The 24634-nt window shown below is 42.9% G+C and overlaps 2 protein-coding genes across 2 annotated transcripts; one reads left to right on the forward strand and one right to left on the reverse strand.

The window, feature by feature from the left end:
* The first annotated feature begins 1412 nt into the window (after positions 1-1412).
* Positions 1413-13956, forward strand: LOC311506563 (heparan sulfate glucosamine 3-O-sulfotransferase 6-like). The gene is made up of 2 exons (XM_084570562.1): positions 1413-2180; positions 12087-13956. The coding sequence occupies exons 1-2, from the start codon at positions 1684-1686 to the stop codon at positions 12703-12705; spliced, it is 1116 nt and encodes a 371-aa protein (XP_084426688.1). The 5' UTR covers positions 1413-1683; the 3' UTR covers positions 12706-13956.
* An 8894-nt stretch (positions 13957-22850) lies between these two features.
* Positions 22851-24531, reverse strand: fahd1 (fumarylacetoacetate hydrolase domain containing 1). The gene has a single exon (XM_084571435.1). The coding sequence runs from the start codon at positions 24371-24373 to the stop codon at positions 23714-23716; it is 660 nt and encodes a 219-aa protein (XP_084427561.1). The 5' UTR covers positions 24374-24531; the 3' UTR covers positions 22851-23713.
* Between the last annotated feature and the right edge of the window lie 103 nt (positions 24532-24634).

Consider the following 24634-nt stretch of genomic DNA (forward strand, 5'->3'; position numbering starts at 1 on the left):
GCTGTTAACTTCCAATCAGATTACTCAGGATGGATGTTAAATGAATGTTTCGGACGGGGCTTTAACTCATTAAGATGTTATATCTTAATGACTTGCTTATTCTGTAAAAATTTTTCCAACTACATCTTGGTTGGGTTTAAAAACATCTCTGTTCTGACTGCAAGTTGCCAGAGAATTGTCAGTTTAGACTTTTGTTTTTGTGTAAAAACCAGACTTAGTTACCGAATACATGTTCCACTTTTACATTAGTCTTGCACAGCTCCAAATATACTACATCGAGTGTAATTTAACCTTTGGCAAGAAATCAAACAAGGGTGTTTCCAAAAACTAGACTTTAACATCATTTTTTTAAGCTCCTTTTGAGATTATTAAAGGACTAAAGATAAAAGAACATAAAATTCTCAATTAACCAACACAGTGAGCTTGCCAATTTATTATCCCTGTCTGAGACTCACTGCGCTCCAGGGATGAGGTGTGTTTAATAGTGTGTGCACCTCTCTTTCAGCCAGATTATCTACCATTCACCTCTCCTCCCTCTTCTTCTATCCTGTCATCCATCCAAACAGCCGCAACTGGTGTTAGCCGGGTTCAAAGTCTGAACTTCATCTCAGAGGAAACTCTATACCTGCTCCAGCTTTACAGAGTCTGGGCAACATCCCGGCGCTGATCCTTCCTGTACAGCACCGAGGGTGACACACTCAACCTTCGGATACTGTATTCGCGGGAACAGAGACGGAGCGGTTGCAGGGACCCCTCCTCGCCGCTCCGGGCCCATTGTTGTGGAGGTTTGTGTCAGGAGACCTGTCGCCTACGTGCTGCTTCAGCGTCGAGTCTCAGGGTGCAGGGAGAGTACAGGAGGTTTTGGATAGACATCCTCGGGGCTTTTGTTATTCACAGAGCTGACTGAGACATCTATCACACGGGTTCAAAGGGGCAAGGAGGATTTTCCTCTCTGAGGTCAGCTTACACTGATGCGCTCCCCTCCCTTCGGAATAAAGTGCTTGAGATCTTTTTCAGCCCGGGTTGTTTGTGTCACACTTTGTGTTACATTAAACCCCAAAGTTTACTGCATTTTTAATTTTTTTTTTAACACAAATTGCCTCACACAAACCTCAAACTAATCAAAAACACATTTTCTTATTGCCGCTTTAATACGGATAAATTGTTTTCCTATGGATTGTGTAATAAAATTACAAATGTAAAATGTATTTGAATGTTGTCAACACATGAAACTGAATATACAGGCCAACAGAGGCTCTGCATATATCACCCTTTGAGACATGTTTATCGTATAGCGTATGGGAAGGGTGGAGACTTTAAAAAAAAACGAGGGGGAGGAGGGCGTAGGAGAAGCAGAGGAGAAATCTTGAATGAGAGCTCACAGGACCTCAGAGAGCTCAGCTACACCAGGATGTAAAGTCCGGCTTATTAAGTGACAGTTTTATTCAGTTTAAATAAAAAATAATTAGAGGACTTTTTTGATAATTTTTTATGAAGAAAAAAAATAGAGGTTATGAAGATCACTTTTGACAAACCCACTGTGCCATTCCGCTGCTGAGAGACTGTACTCACCTTTGCGCAACAGGTATTGCTGGACACATTTAATAGTATTAACTCCATGTAAGGAAGAAGAAGCATGCTGTCACCGCTTTGGCCCTTTGGCATCGAGCAGGAGATCAACTCATGGGATGTAGTGGATGCAGAGTTAGGTTCAACTTTGGAAAAGTCCTGTCCAAAGTCTCGGTGTTTTTTACCATGGTCCTGATCTTCACCTACTTCTTCTACTGCCTCACCGGATTCTGCGATTCAGCTCCGAGGACTCTGTACACTCAGCAAGCTTTAGACAAGGACGATGGCGTACTGGGGGACCGTCGCCGCATTCTGGAGGACCCGCCGCCGCGTCTCTTCCCCGACGCCTCTCACCAGAACCGCACGGACGCGCCGCAGGTGGCGCCGCGGCGCGCGTCTGACGGGAGAGAGGAGAGCGCGCCGAGCAGCGGCATCCCCGTGTCCAACACGTTCGGCACCAAAAGGCTTCCGCAGGCGATTATAATCGGCGTGAAGAAAGGGGGGACCCGAGCCCTGCTGGAGTTTCTCCGCATCCACCCGGACGTGAGAGCGTTTGGCGCGGAGCCGCACTTCTTCGACAGGTTCTATGATAAAGGGCTGGAGTGGTACAGGTACGCATACTAAAAAGAGGCTGTGCTTGGTTTTTAGTTTTGGCAGGAAAATTAAAACTGTAGGGCATTTGAGAAGATTGTACAGTAATCTTAAAAGAGCGTGAAGGCAACACTAAAAAAAAAAGTGTTCTCTATAAATTCCCAGCTCAAATATGTTCTGAGTCCCAGGAGGAATTTTTTTTTCTAAGTTCTGCAAAGTGGCTTTGGGTGCCCTCATAACCAGAACAGGGTGATTTATGATGTCAGACCCAAGGGTCAGATGAGCAGCAGCGGTGACCCTGCTGACACCCAGTCACCTGTGCAGATGTGCTGCATGTTCCTTTCTGTTCTCCTGTCAATAGACGGATAGCCGCGAGCCCGATGGCTGATGTATTCGGATCAGCTCAGAGGATGTTACTCTCCGAGTGTGCTGCACCGTGGACCAAAGGGCCCGCGAAGTCCCAGGGGAGCAGTTAATCATCCTGACAGTCATCTAAACACCATTTATACACTTCAACAGGATGTCTCGTATTAGCATTCCCGCTTTGTTCCTAATGGTTCAGCACATGAAGGCAAGAAAACATCCGAGATTAACATAAGGTTGTCCAAAAATAAACTGATGGATACAGTTGGTTGCATGCAGCAGTGATCCTAGGTTCAGGCTGTTGAGTATAGTTGATTGATGCACATTGGGCCTTAAGAGGTTTAAAGGGGTTTATGGTTGTCATTGCAAAATATGAACGATTCAGCCATTTGGGGGCCGCCTTTCTCATTTTTTTCTCCACGGTACTTCAAACAATTTGTCGGTTTTCCTGTCCTGATGGTCGCATGTCACGATTTCACAGCCCTATATGGAGGCACGTAAAATGTTCCTCTGCTACTGTGGAAGTGACAGCACATGATCTGGGGCGACCAGGCTGACCAGAGCTATCATTTGGGTGGATTTAAAGCCCTAAACGGGGATTTAGGTCTGGATGAAGTTGGGACTGATCATCTCCAGATGTTCTACAAGTTCCTGGACATGTTTTGAGCTGAGCTCTCAGCAGTTTTACATTACCACTATACTTGTTTTAGGGAGAAACAGCGAGAGAGATGCCTAAACGGTTGAAGGACACCGAAACATGCGCTTTGATAGCGAGATGGTCCTCCGTCCTCGTGGAATCTTAGGTGTAATTTAATCTTCTCTCGCCTTTTCTTTTCCTAAACTCCCTTCACTGTGTTTTAACTTGGAACACAAGGACACATGGAAACGGTTTCACCACTGACAATCTTAGCATGCTGCTATGTTTTCACTCTCTTTTTCTCTCTTTGCACACACAAACACACACATGCACCGTGTTAGCACTTTATTCCCTTATACTCAATTTTTTACACTTCTCCTGCTCCCATGTTCTTCTTTCATATGTTATTCAACCTTCTCCAAACCCCTTTGCTGCACAACTCCGGTACTGACTACTTGAAGAAGCCCTCATGTGTAAATACCGATGCTGACCCGGTGTTTCCAGGGCATGTTCTTTATGCGTGTCTCTGTGTGTTTTAATTAGCCTGACTGCTGCAGTAAAGCTGTTGTGCTTTAAAGCTGTCGTTTTGTTGGAGCTGTAACACGGCAGCACCACTTGTAAAAGTTAAATCAGCCATGAATCAGTGCCTCCAAAGAGAAAGGTGTACACATGCAACCCCAGTTTAAGTCATTTATTCATCAATAAGTGTTGGATAAGAGTTGAAAAATGCACAACCTAATAGAAATGCTGACGTTTTGCTGTAAAATGTTCACAGACTGGTAGATGGAGAGGGGTTGGACGGATTAACGCAACAATGGGGAGGGAGAGGAGCAACGTGATCCTGGGTGAAATCACTGAAAGGTGATTCCTCCGTTGTCACAGAATCTCAGAAATTGGGGAGATCTGTTTGCTGTCATGTGCAGTGACCCAAAGCGAAGGTGCCACAAGTTGAAAGAGATCGGCATTGTGTGTATGTGTGGATGTCAGCGACAGAAAGAGCTTATCCATGTGGAACAAGCAAGTCTTTTTGAGCGGCTGTCAGCGGACGCGGGGTCAGCTGCTCACTGTCACGTCTGGAGCGCAAACACACGCCTTGATGCAGTGCAACACGCTGCAGCCGGAGCGATGCAGGCCCTGACAGAGCGACCACGAAGTCGTCCGCTTCATCTGCAGCTTTTAAATCCACTACGGAACCTGCGGATATAGACGTTTCGCCGAATCGTTAATTCAATCATAGAGAAGCACTTATTAATCAATACCGCCTTTATTTTGGTGACTTTGCCCTTCAGACACGCGTGACCTTAGCTTGCTAATATATATCAGCCATAATCAATATGAAGAAACATATTTAAATGCTGTGTCACTGGACGTGGACCAGCCACAATGTCACATTAACATATCTGGAAACTGGTTGTACGTTGTCATAACCCTCAGGCTTCCATGTGTCCTGATCCACACTCACCCTCCTGTTCATTAAGTAATTTAATTTAATAGCCCTGCATTAAATTAAATTAAATTAAATTAACAGAGCTGTTGCTTCAAGTGTGTTTTCATTTTGGAGGCTGCGGTTTAATAGTATTGTTGAATTATATTGCCTTGTCCAGACACGTTTCTGTTATTTTGATCATTTTAGTCAGAGGGCTAGGCTTAATAACAGAAATACTTTTATGTTTAATTCAATCCAGTTTAACAGCCCTTGGATTTAGTGCAGCACGATTATATTAAGTTTTCACAAGTGTGTCTAATGTTTTGGCAAGTGCATGCTGGAGATACTTGACTCAGCCATGCCCTCCAACAGCATTGTCTTCTGTGACACTTAATTCATGTGATTTCCTTTTCCCTTTCATCCGAGCCATCGCGTCGGCCTCCATTCTCATTCTCCTCCGCCCCGTCTGTCTCTCCATGCCGTTCTCCTGTTTGCGCACGAGCCCCATTACGGGAATTGAAAAGCCGCAAGCAAAACAGAGCATCGAAAAACGAAGCAAAGATTTTAATGATTTTTTTTTTCTTTCTGTGTTGTTTTATTGCTTCAAGGGGACTTCAAGGAGTGATGGGTTTCATATGGGGCTTGAGAGCCACCGCAGAAAACTTGAAAAAACCTCAGTGGCACAATGACTCCGATTGTCGCGGCTTTGTCAGCCTGACGTGGCCTGCAATGAGTAATGTGTACATTTTATCTTCCATTTGTTTTTCCCTCGGCTGACGACGTTAAAATGAACACACATGTTTTTGTCATTTTTGGTAGAGGGACGGATCCGAGGGTGAAAATAGCATCCATAAATTCCTGCATTTCTATTTAGGGAAACAATTCCACTTCTCAAATCTCATCAATAATTTGAAAGCTTATCAATTGGCTGACCTACGGTCTTGACACCAAAGGCCATGCCTGATCGGATTGCTATTAATATATAGTAAAAAATCTTTTAAGGGCAGCGACGCGAGGGCAAGCAGAAATGCCAGCACTGCTGAAAATTACATAGATTTATGCAAATAAGGACTCAAAGTGATGACAACAGGTGAAAATAAGAAGGAAGCATGCTCCTCTCCATGAGGTTCTGTTCAGTATATGATAAACAAATTCTGATCTAACATGTGTATGTAATGTAATTTTTTAAAGTGTCGATTAATATAAATTATGGAGGTCAGATTCAAATATTCATCATGTCATTCTTGGTTTTTGGCAGCTGAAATTGTGAAAACAGATCCCACTGTGCATGGAGCAACGTTTTCCAGAGCGATTTTTCCCAACACCTCATACCGCGTCCAGCCCTGAGGCCATTAGTGATAGAGGTTGATCGCTTGGTGATTGGTGTAACAGACCAGGAAGCTGTCTTCTATAGTGCTGAGCAGCAGCAGCAGCGTGGTTTAATGGCGCTGGGTTTTGGCGCGAGTCGGGCCTAGGTGGCGGTGTAAGGTTTGTTTTAAGGCGCCCTCCATATGGTGGGAATTAAAATAATTTGAGGTGCACTGCGATCCATTTCGGGGCGCCTGTAAAATCTCGGGAAGGTTTTCAGTTGCGCTGGTTGAAGCTCTGCTGCAGTTGGAAAAGTACCGTGTGAAGAAAATAATGGTTTTGTTTCGGTTGGCCGAAATGAAATGTTTCAAATGATTGGTAGTCATGCTCAGATGCGCTGCCATTTCCAGAAAAGAATAACACGAGCCTGAAAACGGACTGGAGTGTCCAATGACAATCCAGTATATTATCAAACACAGTCAACAATTACATGGTTTGAAGACAAAATAGAGCCGAGGACTACGGGAGGATTACTGTCAGTAAACCAAAACTTTGGACGGATTCAAATTTTGACTTGATAATTACATCCGCGGACAAGTTCAAGCGCCAATACAGTTATTACAATTCACCATAAAGGGGCAACAACAGGCAACAGAATCATTCAACTCCACACCAAAAATGCGGACTTCATGGTGCAGTTATATGAACAGCGAGAGAATCGAATAAGGCGTTAAGACCACCAGCCTGATGGACCAACCAACCGCTTTTGAGATATTTGGATTAAATACATTCATAAACTATATACTGTACTGCAAAAAATACCCAACCCTAGGCAACATTTCTATCCTTTTATGTGCCAAATGCTGAAGCCGTTATTAAACTTGGCAGTGAAGCACCATAGATCTCACATCCTGTTAAGACTTCTAATTATAATTGGACACCCATAGTCACTAATTACGATATCGACCGCTGTAAAGCATTTTATTTCTTTATAGACACACTAACACTTCATCATTAACATAATGCTTTCCCTAGTCCCTTACCCTAGCCCAAACCATCTCAACTGAGTGTCCACCCCCAAGCCTTACCCTAACAACACCCTTTTCCCACAAACGCACTCCCCTACTTACACACATTCACACTCATTGCGGCCCCTGTTGAGTTTTCCGCATTATTCATCATTGGACGAATCATGTGATGGGTTTAAAAATGTTTTCCCCAGAAGGATCTCTCTATTAATTTAGCCGCCTAGAGATGGACATTTGCATGGATCTGACTGTAACGCTTATAATGTTGCCCCCCAGCCCACACTCAGGCAAACTTTGGCTTTATAAATATCCATTAGTTTTATGACACTTTAAGGCCTTAAGACTTCCCCCAGTCAGGTTTCTATGCAGACAAAGAACGTGGAGACAGCATGGCGACATTCGCCTTTAGTATCCCAAAGGCAATGATTTTTGTGTGTGTGTGTGTGTGTGTGTGTGTGTGGAGGGGTTGTGGTCTTGCGTAGTATTACAACATTACAACATCAGTGTCAGTGGCCTAATGCTCTGTCACTGTAGTGAACCAGGGTTATGTGTGGAGCTTAATTTGAGTACTTTACTACAGACATTACTGCAAATTAGTTCTGCTACAGACAAGTGTTATTTTCAATCGATTAACCTGCTGTTAGTTTCTTCAATTAATAGAATCCTTGTTTAGTTTTATTGGTCTAAATGTGCAAAAACGAACTGCTTACAACTTGCGAATATAGTGTATCTTTTCTGAAAAACATGAGGATGCAGTGTGTGTGTGGCACTGACCACCAACCAAGAATTCACTGTAGTAGTCCAAATACTGACGTTGCTGTCTCGTCGTTTTAAGGTCAGATCTTCTCTGTTGAGGTGCTCGCACTTAGAAAGAATTTCCACACTTTTGAAGTTCAGGTTCCGGCTTTTTCGGTCCTTTTTCAGGATTTTCGAGATACTTAAACTTATGCCAAGCAAATCGACGCATTTTATGCCAGAAATAAGGTCCAGGTTGTAAAAAAAAAACGGTAATTTGCCTTTAAGCTGAGAGTTACGAAAGTTGACCCTAGTCAAGAAATAGTGAGACGCATAACCCCACAACTGGTCATTTTCATACTTTATATACAGTCAATTGAAAGAGAAGAGATACTGCATGTCAATTTTTGAGTACCGCAATTACTGATAGGTGATTTGCACAGAGCTACGGTAGCTGTTTTTCCCTGTATATCCCAATTTTCCAACGTTATGGTAGCCAGTTGGTGACAAGCTGTAGCCAGAATAGATGGTGGTGTTAATCCTTTCCAGCAAGAAAACAAACACGCTTATTTCCCCAAATGCCAGGCTGTCCCATTACATAAAACTGCTCTGTTCTCATGCTGAACTTATTTTCTTTCCTTCTCTTTTTTTTTCTGGTGAAAGGAGAATATGTTTTATCCAACAACAGCAGCGTAAATCAAGGTTCCCGCGATCATCCTGTCAGCCTGATGGGCTGTCCGTGGCCTTCACTCCGCTTCTGTCAACCTCTGAGCATAGCAACGCCGCTGGGAAACGTTTCCTTCAGTTTGTTGTTTGCGCTCTTTCTCATTTTTATGGCCTCAATTTTCCACCACCTCTTTAATTGGGTCTCGGCTAAGAAATCTTTTGGATGTGGAGACGTCTGCCAAAGCAGAAGCCTTCGTTCGGCGGGGCAGCGTTTAGCGTAGATGGTCCAGCAAATGGCCATAACAACCCGTGGAGTTTGAAATCTGTTTCTGCTTGAGAAAGGGACAGGATAATTGGATATTTTGTCTCTTTTTTTTTTTCTGCACTTGGCTCCACTTTCTGTGCCTTTTGTTAGGATGCTACAGGGGATGTAGCTGCACCACTTCAGCAGGAGAACCCATAATCTCTGGGACAGGAAGTCTCTCGGCCACATCCTTGTTGCCAGGGTTTTTTATTTAATCTCCTCATCCTGACTGTCTAGAAGACATCAGTAGTGCAATCAGCTGTGCAGCACTTGCAGGGAGATAAAGCGCTACATCCTTTTAACAGCAGGGAGTTCCAGACTGGTGGTGTGGCTAGTCAGCAAGTCTTCCCGAAACTTCTACTTCGAGCTCCACTTTATGCGACGGTGGGCTTAAAAGCATTTTTTCTTAACTCTCTAACCCTTAGGTATAACATATATTATTTTTGATTAACCATTACTGACCTGATTACAGTTTTTTTTTTTGCTGACACTACCGACAAAGACAGATTTATGACAGAAAATGGCCATTATTGATTCTCTGATAATGAGACTGATAGCGATGAGGAGGGTAGGAGCCTAAGGAGAATGGAGGGCTGGAAGCCTCCAATTTATTAACTATTCATGAGCACGGAGAGAGAAGTTATGATCAATTACTGAAGTGTCACTTATGTGAAGGACAAACTCAAGGCCGGGGATGAGAAGGACGGGAGAGAGAGAGGGCGGCGGGCTCCTGGTTTGTCATCAGCGAACACCGACACCTCTGTGCCCAAATGTGTGTGTGTGTGTGTGCAAACACACAAACACACATACACACCGAGGAATAATCTGTCATATAGAGACAGACGTATTGATCAGACACAGATGAACTGGGGACAGGCAGGCAGTGATAGGCCATTTGCAGCTCTCGCAATTGGATAGTAATCAATTAATGGTCTTTTTTATGGGGATCATTTAATGGGGATTGATTGAAATGGCTTAATTTTAAGTAAAGAGGGTAGGACTTGAAAGTCACTCAGGAACAACTCCACGAAAGTTTCTATTTTTTTTACTGTTAGCATTACAGCTCACTAGGGATTTGTGTGACTTCCATTAACTACTTAATATACACAAATGCCCTTTATTTCCTATGTAAATGGCCATAATCACTATCTCATATAAACAATAAATCTCTATTGAAAAACTGTGGAGGTAAAGTGCATTTTTAAAAGTGAACAGAAACATAAAGTCATTGCAGAGTTTGTGGCTTTGAGGTGGTTACAATCTAATGGTTGAGCTCTGACAGTTTTGCATGCAGTACATGATCCATTTGCTTGGCTCCAGCACTTTACTGAAGGTCTGCACCAGGGGTCTGCAACCTTTACTGTCAAAAATAAAATGTGTCTGGTGCTGTAAAATGTATTTGTACCAAGTATACAAAGTTTTACATACTGCTACTGCAGTTAAGCTTTTTTTCCAAATGGAGTCTACAGTTGACTATGCTAGAGCTGAACTGAAACTGTCCTGGGATTTTTGCTAATCCCCAGGTCAGCACCTTTGGCAGTTTTTCTCCAAAACATTTATCCATGGCAAGCGAATGGAGTACCAAGAGTGGGGGTTAGAAAGTTAACATTAGCCACCTGCAGGGAAAGGCGTTGCAGACCTTTCAAAGATACCGAACTGCATTTAACTACAGATCAAGCGTGAAGTCAAAGAACCATCAAGGAACCTTAAAACTTTGTCTACTTTAAAACCAAACCATATTTTTCTCACACATTAAGAATATGTCAGACTCATGGTTTCTCAGACAAAAAAGGAGGAAAAATATTCAATCTTGATCCAGTTTTTTTTAGCTGCTCAAATTACTTTTTTCTTGCTTCCAGTACTGAGTTTTTTGAAGTTTCCAGATGTCTCCGGCCTTTGACAGCAAACTATAACACAATTCTACGGTTTGCTGCCCGTAGACAATCTGACTAATATACAGTAAATGGGAAAATGAAAACAGATTTTCCTGCGATGCCATCAACAGCACGTCTCTGAATGACCTCTTGTCATTGGCGTTTGGACCCAACGGAGACTTCCGATCTGAAACAAATAAAGCACATATGCTCCGTGACTTGTTTATTTTACGGGAAACCACATTAAAGCTCTCTGTTTCCAGGAAGAGACGCGCTGAGTGGACGAACTGTAGGCAGTTCATTTATCATGTTAAACATTGCTCATCATTCTTTTATTTGTTTCTGACATCCAAAGTCGCCACAGCTCTGGCACACGCAGCCTGTCAATCTCCGTCGTAAACACATGAAAAAAACGCCGGATCCAACGAATACCATTTTGCCCGCAATGCCTGTTTCCCAGATATTATTGACCTAAAAGTGACTTGTTCATCAGGCGGGACGGCTACATTCATCTGTGAGAAGATGAATAAATAAAGAGAAAAGCTTTTGTCAAACATTTTAGGACAGCAGGTGCACATATGTAGTTTGTAAAGTAGAAAAAAGCAAGATCAGGAGATAAATAGGTAAGCAATTATAGGTTTAGTTGGAGATGAATTTATATTGGTGTTTGACTCATAACTTATCTATGCAATTCGGTAACACATAATTTAACACACATCTTTTCCATCAGCGTATCATTTACAGCATCTCACCTCATTGCAGCCACATGTTTAAATCGCTAGCTGAGCTCAGCTCGCCATCCTGGTCGCACTTCCTGCAGGCTCTTGAGTCCTGTTCGAGTCCTTGTAGGAGCCCGTAGGGGAGGCGAAGGGGGGCGCCTCGCTCTTGCAGGAAGAAGAGGGGGTGGAAATCTGTTGGAAATTGCTGTTAAGTGGTTCTTGAGGCTTTGTGGTTTTGACTCATCAGGCGCATAGTGAGTGGATGGTCCTGTTCTGCAGACCTTACAGTGAGACTCAGCGGAGCTTGTCTGGAGGCCCGTCCGTTAACACAGTGTCTGAAGCTTTAATCATGCTTTAACTGTGAGAGTGTGTTTACGTTATATCTTGATGTTCTTTTAACTGAAGTTAAAGATGTGATTAGTATCTGTAGTGATTTATATCTCTGCTTCAACATTTTGAATAGTTTCACTGGAAGTCTAGTTTCTAAACTTAAAATGGTCAAAACAATTGTAGGTATCTGGTTGTTAACAGACCCTAGTCCTATCAACTCCAAATGAGCACCACCCACAGTTGACTTAACTGCGTCGATTTGCTTGGCATATGTTTAACTTAACTACCCACCATTTATTTAAAACTGAAGAAGCCAACAAGACCAGATGACCTTGTTTCAGCTTGTTTTTTGGATATACCATGACCTGGATGACAGAGAACCTTTACAGACTTATCACCCAACTCCACTCAAGAGACAGTGTTTTTAGCATTCCACAAAATTTTTAGTTTATCATTAAAATGTCAGATGGAGACACAATGAATCTTCAACCCTGTTGTGTGTAGTCCTTATCTGATGGGTTTTCCTTCTCATGTAGGAACCTGATGCCTCGGACACTGGACGGCCAGATCACCATGGAGAAGACACCAAGCTACTTTGTCACAAAGGAGGCCCCTAGCCGTGTCTGCACTATGAACTGCCAGACCAAGCTGATAGTGGTGGTCAGGGACCCAGTGACGCGGGCTGTGTCAGACTACACCCAGACACTTTCCAAGAACCCAGGCCTCCCATCCTTCCAGAGCCTCGCCTTGAAAAACTCCTCCACAGGTTTGATTGATACCACGTGGAGCGCCGTGCGCATAGGCCTCTACGCCATGCATCTGGAAAACTGGCTTCGGCACTTCCCCTTGTCTCATTTTCTGTTTGTTAGCGGTGAACGGCTGGTGTCTGATCCGGCGGGGGAGATGGGTCGGGTTCAGGACTTCCTGGGACTGAAAAGAGTCGTTTCAGACAAACACTTCTACTTCAACCAGACTAAAGGCTTTCCTTGCCTGAAGAAGCCAGAGGGGAGCAGCAGACCTCGCTGCCTTGGAAAGTCTAAGGGCAGACCTCATCCCCAGATCCCCTCTGAGGTTCTGCAGAGGCTCAGAGACTTCTACAGGCCCTTCAACCACCGTTTTTACCAGATGAGTGGGCAAGACTTCGGCTGGGACTAAACGCAAGAGTCTTACTTTATGGAGAGAATTGCTGTTCACTTACCATTTCCACAGGGCTTAACGTTCTCAGGGAGGGCGTAGAGACAAAGTCCATTCTGCCCCAGTAGAGACAATATGACATGCAGCACTCTTGAAATTTCACTGTTTTGTTGTAAAGTAAAACTTGACGTGAACACAGTGCTGCTAATATGCAAGTTACACACATAGTTAAAGGCTTAGTTATCAAACCATTATGTGTACGTTACGTTCTCCTGCCTTTAAATACATTTTTTTTTTTTTTGTAGAATAAGCTGATATTTATAGTTTCTGTTGATACGAAACATGATATGAAAGAAATTAATTTATTTAGACATGAAACCAATGTCTTTGACAGGACATTGGGGATGATGTCATACTCAACGATACTTTGACTACATTTATATTTTCATTGTACTGTTTCTAAATGGTCTTTGTAATGATACATATCTTAGTCCGATGTTGCAAAATATATACCGATGATACCTCGTCTGTAAATACTAAACTGAAACTGAACATACACACATTCCATCTGTAGGTATTTGCTGTTTTCCCGTTCGGATCTGCATCTCACTTTTATTTGCCTTGGGCAGTACTACCTTGGACCTTGGACAGCTGTTAAACTGATCTGTGGTTAATTTTGACCATTTCAACTCATTATGTACAAAGCACACTTGTGTGTATAAAATCTTATTCGACTTTGATTCTCTGTGTTGTGAAGTAAAGCTTTACCTGAAATGACATCCCTAGCATGTTTCATCTCTTTTCATCTCATGTGTTACTGTAAAGATATATTTTTTTTTATTGTCATTTTTTTTTCTCCGCATGTTGCCCATGACGCTGTAGTAATAGATATAATCTCATAGGTCACATGTAGATTACAGGTTAAGATTATGAGCTAACTACAGTCGTCACATTGCATTCAACAGTCGGTTTGTAATGTTTAACTTATAAAGTTTTCTGAATGAATTGTGCAGCGATATCAACAGTAACCACTAAATGACTGCTATTTATAAGTTAAGTAGCTTTTGATGTGAAAACAACTACTTTAATTTGAAATAAAAATCTTATTTTGAAATTTTGGTAATTTCTTTGTCAATGCAGCAACATGACCAATTCTCCATAAATGAAATTAAGAATGTTCCTAACTAGTCCCTTCTCCACGGAAAGCATGGCCTGCACTCAGTTAAAAGGCTGCCACTGCAAAAGCAAACAAGGACATTCCCTTCCTGAATTCATTGCGTTGCGGTGTTTAATAAAAAGTTACCCATAGTGAAGATCCATGGGCCAGCCCATACATCACGGAACAAGGCTTGACGCTGCCTGGGCTATGTTCACAAGCACAGAAACAGTCTACAGGGGTGACCGTCACTGACGGCTAATCAAACACTGTGGTTTCTTTCCGTCTCTGTTGTGGCGTTGCCTCCATTTACTCCAATTGGAGAAACTGCCCGTGCTCCTATAAATGCAGCTTCGTGTCACAACAAGTGGTAAAAATCTCCAAAGTTGGCCTTCAAGCCTGTCAAACATGTTCTCATCCTAAAAGGCTTCCCTCTTGTAATGTTCAAAGTTAAAGCAAAGAACTGCCCATTTCCCACTTTTCCGTTTGTAACACCAAAATAAAACCGCATGTCGCATGTACTAGTGCAACGTGCCGCACATTCAGTGCCTCCGATGACTCCTGCATTCTAAGGAAGAAGACATGACCTTTTAAAAAAAAAACTTTTACCAAAGTAAGACAATCCAAATTGCTCAACACCACATTTACTAGGGTCCAAGTAAATTTACTTGGGTCCAATTGTGAAATAGATCTTAAACAACATTAGGACTAAGCCTCCATCCGACCATGCAGTTTTGTTGTCCAATGTCTAATGACAAATAAAGCACTTTACTTACATGGAATGAGGTGATAGGGAACCGAAGCAAAAACTCCAACTTCCAGGTTTGATTCGGCGACTGGAAAACTTCATTCATAACCCCGTTCACATTCGTAACTTCACTTCGAACTGAACTATATATGTTCCTCGCTCCTTTATTCATGCCAAGTGGCAACAGTCACTGAGGGTGGACTAGGAGCTGGCACCAAAAAATCTCTGGCTCCGTTAGACTTCCTGTTGAAAAGTGTTATATTTTCTCATGAAATACTAAGTCTTTTTTCACAATTGTATTATGGCATCATTCGGTACATTAGCTGCCCAGTGAGCTAGTGGTTATTTTCCATAATTAGGTAGATATTATGCCTCCAAGAAGCATGTTTGGAGGCTTGGGATCAACTGTGAATGGGGGAGGCATTACAGAAGGGTCATTTGTCTGAGGAGATACAGATCTGATACTCATTACCTTGTTTAAATCTGTCTTTTCTTTCTTAGTGGTTTCAATTAGTTTTATTAATTTTTAAATGCACTTTAATTTTTAATGTGTACAGTAGACCCTGTGACGGACTGGCGACCTGTCCAGGGCGTACCCCGCCTCTCGCCCAATGCCCCCATGGCCCTCTATAGAATAACTGATGATAGATAATGGGTAGAGGGGTGGTGCACAGTGGACATTTGCGCGATAGCTAACACAGCAATGATGCTTTGTGCCTTAGCCATGTGCTCCAGTCAGGTTTCAAGTGTCACTCCCCTGCTCCACCCTACTACCACGTTCAGAAGGTTCAGGCACCAACTTGAACAGATGCCGTCAACCAGAAAGTTTGTCCTTTAGGCTTAATTTTAGCTAAATGCGAGTCCATGATTCATGCTCTCAAACTTTTGCCCTCTCACAAGCTCTAATTTTATTTACACCCCCCGCTGGAGAGAAATCTCATTCAGCCCCTCCTCCCTCTCTCTCTTTTTTCTCTCACACTGCTTGTCCCCACCACTTCCACGCAGTGCAACCACATGTAGAGTCTCTGGCCTGCATGTGTTGTGGCCTTTAATTACGAACGATGTCAGCTCGCTCAGAGAACCTCCTCCTTCTTCTCCGGGCTCAGAATTAACAGCAGAGCTCTTCCCTTTCATGAAGCATGTAAGAAAAAAATCAGAAATCCTTCTCACGTGGAAACAACCAAATAAGGAACCCGGCTGAGAAATGAAAAACACACCGAGCTGCAGATGCCATCCTGAGCAGGATGATTAAAAATAAAATCAAACGATGAAGGTTTAGCTTTGTTTGTTGAAACGTCAGTGGCTCGTGAATAAAATGGATGGCTGCTTGGGTCTATTTTTATTTTTTTTTCTAAGTTTGAATATACACACACACACACCCGCTGCTTTGGCTCTCTCCATGCATCTTGCCTCCTCTAATTCCAGTCAGTATTTCTGTCACATTCAACCTATGTTTTATAGGCCTGGCGTTAGTTTTTACTGGGCCTCGCTAAAATTTTAAACATTGCTTGGCTCGCTTCATCTGTGCCAGGTTTTATTACTTCGCATTACTGATAGAGGACTGCCATTTTGCTGTGCCAGCCCAGCAGCAGGCATTTAAAGATAACTGATATTCCATTCTGCCGTCTGGGAAAGATGTTAGCGTCGGTGTTTGCAGGACTGGCCCAGTCTCATTAAACCAGGACGACATTCAGCATAATCTATAGCTGCGACTAAACGTTGGTAATGATGTGAGAAATCCAATCGAGGAGAAGGGAGGACTGGCAAGAAGAATGGAGGAGTGTCACACGCGAAGATATTCGAAGATTTACTGCGCGTTTACTAAAGCCAAACTTCATCCAACTCTGTGATTTAAGTAAACAAGCCTTGCAGAATTTGCTCAGAATATCGTCTGGGTTATGAGCCTGTGAAAGCCACCCTCCACTTGTGGCTGCCACAGCAATCTGTACACACCACCACCAGAGTTTAGTCATATTTTCTGACTCGATATTTTCACATGGACGGCATTTCACAAAATTTATGGTTTGATTCGACAGAGTATCGGGGCGTGTCCCAATTAACCAGATGTTTAAAATGCGGCTAAAAATTGTGAATGCCAGTTACATTAACATTTTTTTTTTTTTTTTATAGAAATCAACTTAATACTAGTACACAGTGGCAATCCAAAGTTCTAGGGGGGTTTGGGCAAGGACGTATATGTGCTGCACTCCACCCTACCCATAAAGAAACTGTCCAAACAGTGTCAAAACCAAATTTACTGTGTATAGGCAGTCCAAACTATCAAAATCTGTCATGGGGTAGATATAAGAGAGTTCCTAGGGGAGTTCTGTGGAGTATTCTTGATGCACTTTAAGGCCTTCATAGGTTTAAGGAGGCTTATGGTTGTCATTCCAAAATATACCATAAGGTAGCCATCTGGGGCTTTTTTTTCCATGGGGCCCCAAACAATTGGTTTGATTGCATGTCCTGGTGGTGTGTCCCTGCTAGTAGAACATTTTAATGTACAAAATAAAACAATACAGTAATATCTTAGCTCACACAGTCGAGCAGGTGTCCCATAATTTGAGGCAAAAGTCTTCAATGCAGCGGTGCAAGCGGTCTCACCCCATTACTTCCTATTTCTTTCCACTAATAACTGTCAAATAAAGGCTAAACTGAAAAACTGTCATTACTTCATTGTGATGACTGACACCAGGAGGCTGCTTTCAATTTCATCTCCCGAAGGAGGAAAGTCGCTCTATGCTTGCCGCAAATCTGACTTTAAAATGTACAAGCAGGATTTTGTGATGTCACACTTCAGGATCCACTACACAACTGACACAGCTCAAGTCAACTTTACTTATAAAGGACGTTTGGAAACAAGAAAAGATAGCCTTAAGTTCCGTAAAGTCAGGTTTGCAAAATTATAAAACATGGACAAGACAAAGATAATAATATAAGAGTACTCAAACTGAATGAAACACCAAAGAATAAAATTTGTTTTAATTTAATTTTGTCCAAACACCCTTTGGATTTCTGAAGAGCAGGCTTGAAGCTCAAAGTGGATGTACATGGAGGCCACCCATTTTGCCAGGGCTTGACCCCGCCCACATTTGGATAATCCAGAAATGGGCCATGTTGGGGTGGCTAAAATGAAGCCCACTTGTCATTATCGAGGCTGTTCAGTAGATGTGCATGTCGAGGCCAGTCTGTTCACTGATTTGCATACACTATGAAAAAAATAAGAGACACAGCGAATATGTAATTGTTATTCAAAGAAGGAGTTCCATAGTGTAGACTAATTGCAAATAAAAGATTGATGTCTGGATTGGATACTTAACTCTGCACACTGCTCAACAAATAAATCATCGTTATAAGTCACTGAATGGCACAATGTGGTATCATGTAATGTGTTGTTAAACTTGAGCTGTGGTTGTTTCAGAAAGAGGGTTGTCTGTAACTGCTTTCGAAATAAAAGCCCCCAGTTGAAAATAAAATATTCATCAAAAAGATACTCTACAGTTGCACCAAATCCAGATGTCAGAAAGACAATACATTTTCCCTAAATGTGTTTGAAGTACTGGATATTTCATACAACAGCTCAAAACAGCTAAAATGTAAAGAAAATAAACTGGAGGCTTATAAAACTCCCAAGGCTTCCTTTGTCATGAGAACAGCAATTTGTTTAGCTTTGGCTGGTATTCAGCTTCCAGCGATGTGAGCCCACAATTTAATGCATGCCACCAATTCCTGACTTTGTGGATTTGTTTGCACGAGTGAAAATTGCTCAGTTATATTTACAATCTACTGTGATTATTTTCGATTAGGAGTGATGAGAGACGCACATTCTCTGTGGCGACTCTTACTTTTAAATAATGGGTGAAACTAATAAGAGGGAATGATGAACCGCTGTGAAGGCAGAGCCGAAGGAGAGGGGGGGTCGATTCCTGCAGATTAAAAGCAGGATCAGAGTGTAAAAGCGGGCTCCGTTCGAGCAGCCACAAATGAAGATGGCTCGTTCTCAGGACTCCACACATTTTCCACCCATACCGCAGTCTCCCTCGATTCAGGGAAGGAAATGCTCGGGGATTTTCTCTCTTCTTTGTGGTTAGGCCTCACAGTATCTTGTATAATTGTGACTCCAGCTTTAATTGATGAAAGAGAAATTTGGGTTGGAGGGATTTTCAAATGGTCATGGTAGCTCAATTCAAATTAGGGAACTTTTCAGGGATACGGGATTAAGGACTTTCTACAATAGGATTTTATAACATTGTTTTTCTGGACATGTTTCAGCACATGCTTTCACCGCTTCTTAAGCCTTGATTGGAAAACTCGAGCACTCAAAGTTTATAGAGAAGCTTTCACTTGGTTGATGAGGTACAAACTGAGACCTGGTTGCCAAATGCTTTGACGCTGAAAATAAAACTGTGTTAAGTCCTTCCTGAAACACTTTCAGAGGAGAATTCCTTTTTTAATTGGCTGTGTCCACGTCTGTGTAGAAGCAGCGTACTAGAGTTTAGGTGTTAAATCTACGGTATGTTCCACAGGGACCTACCCACTTCGCCTTCCACCTGCAGCTTCAAACAAAGTGTTAACACACCGGGTGCAGTCAGTCATTGAATGAAAGAGGTTTGCACCTGGGCTTCATGCGTGGTTATTTTCCATTTGTCAAAGACCCCATTCATTATTCAAAATGAATTACAAGTGCAATGGTTTGGCTTATGGAGATCTCTATGTGACTCCATGGTGTTACTTAATGATTAATTAAATGCACTGTTTCTTTTTAGACGCACAAGTAAATCAAAACTTGTCAACAGCCGAGGACATAAAATGAAAAGACAAAGCAGTGCAATAACTGGGCCGACATCCAAGTATGTAAACTAAAACACACACACACACACACACACTAGAACTGAGTTTCTATTCTTGTGAGGCCATCCCATTGTCATAATGTATTGTACTCTCTAGCACAGGCTGCCCAATACAGCGATTGCCGTCAATCAACGGTTAGAACGTGAAGGTAGCGCCAGTAGATAGTTTGAAATTCAAAGAAAATCTAATTTTTTAGATGTTGATCTATCAACTGTCCTCACATCTGACACTTGGTCGATGTACAGTACAGTGACGGATTGACGGGACACACATATACATATGGTCTGGTGACTGACCCCAGATCGATATCTAAGATATCTAAAGTAGCTTGCAAGCCAAAAAAGTGTGGGCCCCTCTGCTCTTGTCCCTTACCCTAATCCTAACCATCTCAACTAAATGCTTAACTCTAACCCTGGATGTGGACGGCTGTAACTCAGTAGGTGGTGTTGTCCAAGAAACCAGAAGGTTGACGGTGCCATCCTTGGAAAATAGATAACAAGCTGAAGTGTTCTTGAGCAAGACACTGAACCCCAAGTTGCTACCACTGCTTGGCACTGGTGTGTAATGTGTGAGCGCTTGTGTGAACGAGTAGATGTGTCATTGTGACTGTGAATATAGGTAGAAAAGTATTTCCCAAAGCTCTTACCCCAACCATGTCATAGGGGGACCTTTTTCCTGAGCCCCACAATGTTAGTATCCCATGACAAACAGGACCACACACACACACACACACACACACACACACATACACACTCATATACATAGACGTGACACACAGAGTCTCCCGTTCCAGAAATGAAACTAAATTAATTTCCTGGCCGTGTGTGCCTGTCTAATGCGATATGTCATATATGGCATCCTCTCTGACTCACTCCTTCCAGTGCTTGTGTGTGTTGGTCGTTTTTTTTTTTTCTTTCTTTTCTTAGAACAGCTACACCGCAGACCCGTCTGGTGACATACGGTGCAGCACGCAAAGCCAGGCATCACGAACGGTAATTTTCTAAAACACATAGGCAAACGCATGTTGCCAAGGAGTAAAAGACTTTCACATGTTGGACCTTCCTGCTTCATTCTGTCAAAAACTGAATGCTCAAAAATCTGCATTTATAATCAGAAGTATCCATTTAAACTCAATGACGATGATCTGTTCACACATTCTGCCTCTAACCCTCTATGGTCACTTTGGGCTATTTACTGCTCCGTTCATTAACGTCTTTCGCTTTCCCCCCATCTGTGTCTAGGTCTCTAGGTCTACCCTAACTGATCAAACTTACATGGGCATGACTGTAAAAGAGCCTCTACACACACGAGCCCCACAATACGGCCACCGCTGTCGTGGGGCTCATCTCTGGAAGGATGAGGTGGAGCAGTTGACAGTGTGCCGTAGAGACAACAACCTGCTACTGAATATAGCTAAGACTGAGGGGATCATTGTGGACTACAGGAAGAAGAAAACAGACATTCAGCCCTTACTGATGTGTGGAGAAGGTGTTGGACTTCTGCTTCCTGGGAGTCCACATCATAGAGGACCTAAACTGGGGCACAGATACTGTGGAGCTGGTAAAGAAGGCCCAGCAGAGAGTTCTCAGGAAGAGCAACATCTGTCAAGTAGGGAGGGATGTTGTAGAGCAGAGGAAAGCGCTCCAGGGGGTTGTAAAGGCTGCCCAGAGAATGATAGGCTGACCTCTCCCCTCTCTTGAAGAACTGCACAGCACATGTTGCTTCAGAAAAGCCCAAAATATAGAGAAGGACTCTCGCACCCTGGTCACAAACTTTTCAAACTGCTGCCATCAGGAAGACAATACATTTTACGTCATTAGCTGATACCTGGTACCAAGAACAAAGCTAGAAGAAAGGCAACTGGACTTGTTGGATTTTTTCTGAAGGTGTTTTGCAACTTTTGAAGTTCAGTTCAGACTGTAGTACTGTAGGAAAGCATCTTAACTGCCTCAAATATTTGCACAGCAAAGTATTTCATCCTCAAAGACTGTAGTCATAATAGCAGCTCTGTCTGGCTTGATTTCACGACAGGAGTGACATCACCGTCAGTGTGTCAGATCAGAGGACTGTGGTCTCCATGCAACGGCCTCTCCTTTGAAAGAGTCAAATATACCTTCTAAGGCTCTTGCTCATTGACAACACGCCGGTTTCTGCGGTGAACGTTAAGCCAGAGCTGAGCTTGAGCTTTGAAGCCATTGTTAAAACCTGCAAGGGTGTAATACCTTCAATCACAAGGGGACAATGAATGGTACGATGCATATCTCATAAAAAGCTAAACCTGTGAGCACATGCCGGGCTGCTGCGCTGCCCCAGCACCCGTGATTGGGAAGAAACAGGCCATGAGAACAATTCCCAGCTCCCAAATCTAATTGAATCTGTCATGACTGTTCTAATGATGGACACATATAACACCAGAGTCCCCTGAGGGCCAGGGCAAGGCACTGCGAGTCTTTGAGATAACGTGCCCTGCAGGTGTGGGAAGATGAAGTACACAGAGTCAGGTTACAGCAGACCGGCCTGGGACAGGTTGATGGAGGCTCTGATTGATCCTGAAAACGGAGAAGCATGTGGGAGAGTCGCAACTGAACTTGGGGCAGAAGCTGAACAATGCGATTATGGAAGTCAAAATTACACTTGGTGAACAGAAAAGCCACAGAAAGTGTTATTGTTTAAACTGTGTGGCCGGGGGGGGACATTTTATGTGTATTACATTGTTAAAGACTAACCGGAGAGCAGAAGGTAACATCTAAACTTTGATCCAAATGGTAGCTTGTAGCAGAACCGTGGTATCTGTGGTAACTTATGGTAGAAAAAAAACCCATATCTGGTAATCTGAAAAAGCCGCAAAATGAGTTCTAAATTTAAACCACAGCCACAGGTAGCCAGTGCCAAACTGTTTTTTTCTCTGAGTTTATATAAGGATTTTCTCAGAGTGAATGAATATCCATGGCCACATATGCCGTCAGGACAGGGAAACCAAGAAAGGGGTCCTGCGGAAAAAAAAAAAATGAGAAAGGGGGCCTTCCAGATAATATCCCTTTTGGCATATTTGTAATGACAATCATAAACCTTGTTAAACCTAGGAAGGGCCCACAGTACACCTTCTAATGTTATATTATCAGTCTTATAATATATTTTTCCGTACCTGTATCTCGCTATTATGAATCACAGATCAGGCGTAACATTATGACCACCTTCCTAATATTGTGTAGGTCTCTGGGAAACAGTGTCTAGCAACAGGATGTTGTTATTGGGAGCCTTTGGGTCCTTTGGGTTGAGGGGAGGGGCCTCTGCGTATCAGTCTGGTTCCAGTGCATCACACAGATACTTGATCAGTTTGGGATCTAGTGAATTTGGAGGCCAGGTCAACACTTGTGCTGTTTTTCATGTTTTTTCACTTGTTCCTGAACCGTTTTTGTGTGTGTGCCCGTGTCAGGCTGCATCCTGCATCCTGCTGGGGATGGGGTAGGGGTGTCTGGTCTGGTTTAGGTGGGTCGCACAAGTAACATCCACACGAATGCCAGGTCCGAAAGTTTCCCAGCAGAACACTGCATCGTCACAAGATGGTGAATGTTGTTTACTTCTCCTGTCACTGGTTTAATGTTGTTTAATGTGTGGATCGGTGTATAGTATGACAGGTGGATGAATGTTAATCTATAACAATATTGAAAGTGGGCATTTCGTCTCGAAAAAAAATGCACTTTTTATACATCAAATCATTATTTTAATTACCAGGCAATCTGTGTATTATTTTCCCAATTGACCATTTGCTCAGTATCAGAAAATACTAACAACACATCCTCACAAATGAGCAGATGTAAACAGGGAATGTTTTGGTATTTGTGCTTGTTTAATTGATAATGAAAATAGATAATAATCGAATAATCACAGTCACAGTTTTATCTCAGTGTAAAGTAAAAACAATATAATTACATTATTGCGTCTTTTATTTAAAAGTTGCGACTACTCCTTCCACCACTGGGGGTCAAGACACTGACAGTGTGTGATGATGAATGGTTTTCATATCCCTGGTTTGAGTAAAACATACAGTAAAGCATATGCTGTTGCAAAGATCAAACTATCAGAAGGTTGTAAACTGTCTTCTTGAAGTACTGCACAAGGCAGGTTTTAAAAAAAAATCTGGCACAACACTGCCATCTGCTGATCAATGCAGACATTGAAAGGATGTCCAGATTTTCAGAATAAAAGCACCTTTTTCTTCACAGCCAGTCAGTGCATTTCTTTTGCCTCATAAATCTATTTTGTGTCCACTATTATTCTCGTCTATCCACTTTGAAGCTCATGGTAACAACGTCCTCGATCCCAGCCTGCAGCTCGTCATGCTCCTGCACGGCGGAGACCCCTTTGGGAGTCCCCGTCAGGATGATGTCCCCTTCCTCCAGGGTGATGAAGTCGCTGATGTAGCTGATGAGAAACGGGATGGAGAAAATCATCTGGGAGGTGCAGCCGCTCTGCCGCAGCTGATCGTTCACTTTGAGCCAGATCTTGACGTTGCCCGGGTCAGGGATGCGCTCTTTGGGGATGAATTCGCTCACGGGGCAGGAGGTGTTGAAAGCCTTGGCCAGGGTCCAGGGTAAACCTTTGGATTTGCAGTCGTCCTGGACGTCCCGGGCTGTCATGTCCAAGCACAGAGCGTAACCCGCCACATGCTCCATAGCGTCGGACTGTGGGATGCTGGTCCCCCCTTTCCCGATGACCACCCCTAACTCCACCTCATGGTGCAGGTTACTAGTGTACAGAGGCACTAGGATAGGGGAGCCCTCTCTTACATAGGCAGACGGTGGCTTCAGGAACAAGACGGGCTCGGTGGGAATCGCGTTCTTCAGCTCTTTGGCGTGGTCTGCATAGTTTCTCCCGACACAAATGATCTTCCTGCCCCATTCCCAAAACCGAGATAAATTTCGTGCTGTCATTGCAGAAAACTGTGCGCTGTCCCAAACCGCTCCGAAGCAGCCCGTTCAAGTTCAACCGGACTTTGACCGAAAACACTGACCGTCCCTCAAAAACAGGTTAGCAACCTACGGCAAGCCTGAAGGGACATCCGCTTAACTGAATCAAAACTATAATATGCACGTATTTGAGAATTTTAACCAGACTAAAATATACAATAAACCAACACATAATCATAATGTAACGTCTTTGTAAGACTAATCAAATCATTTACGAATTTAAAG

This window comes from Chelon labrosus, assembly GCF_963514085.1.
Source record: "Chelon labrosus genome assembly, chromosome: 21".
NCBI classification, from domain to species: Eukaryota; Metazoa; Chordata; class Actinopteri; order Mugiliformes; family Mugilidae; genus Chelon; species Chelon labrosus.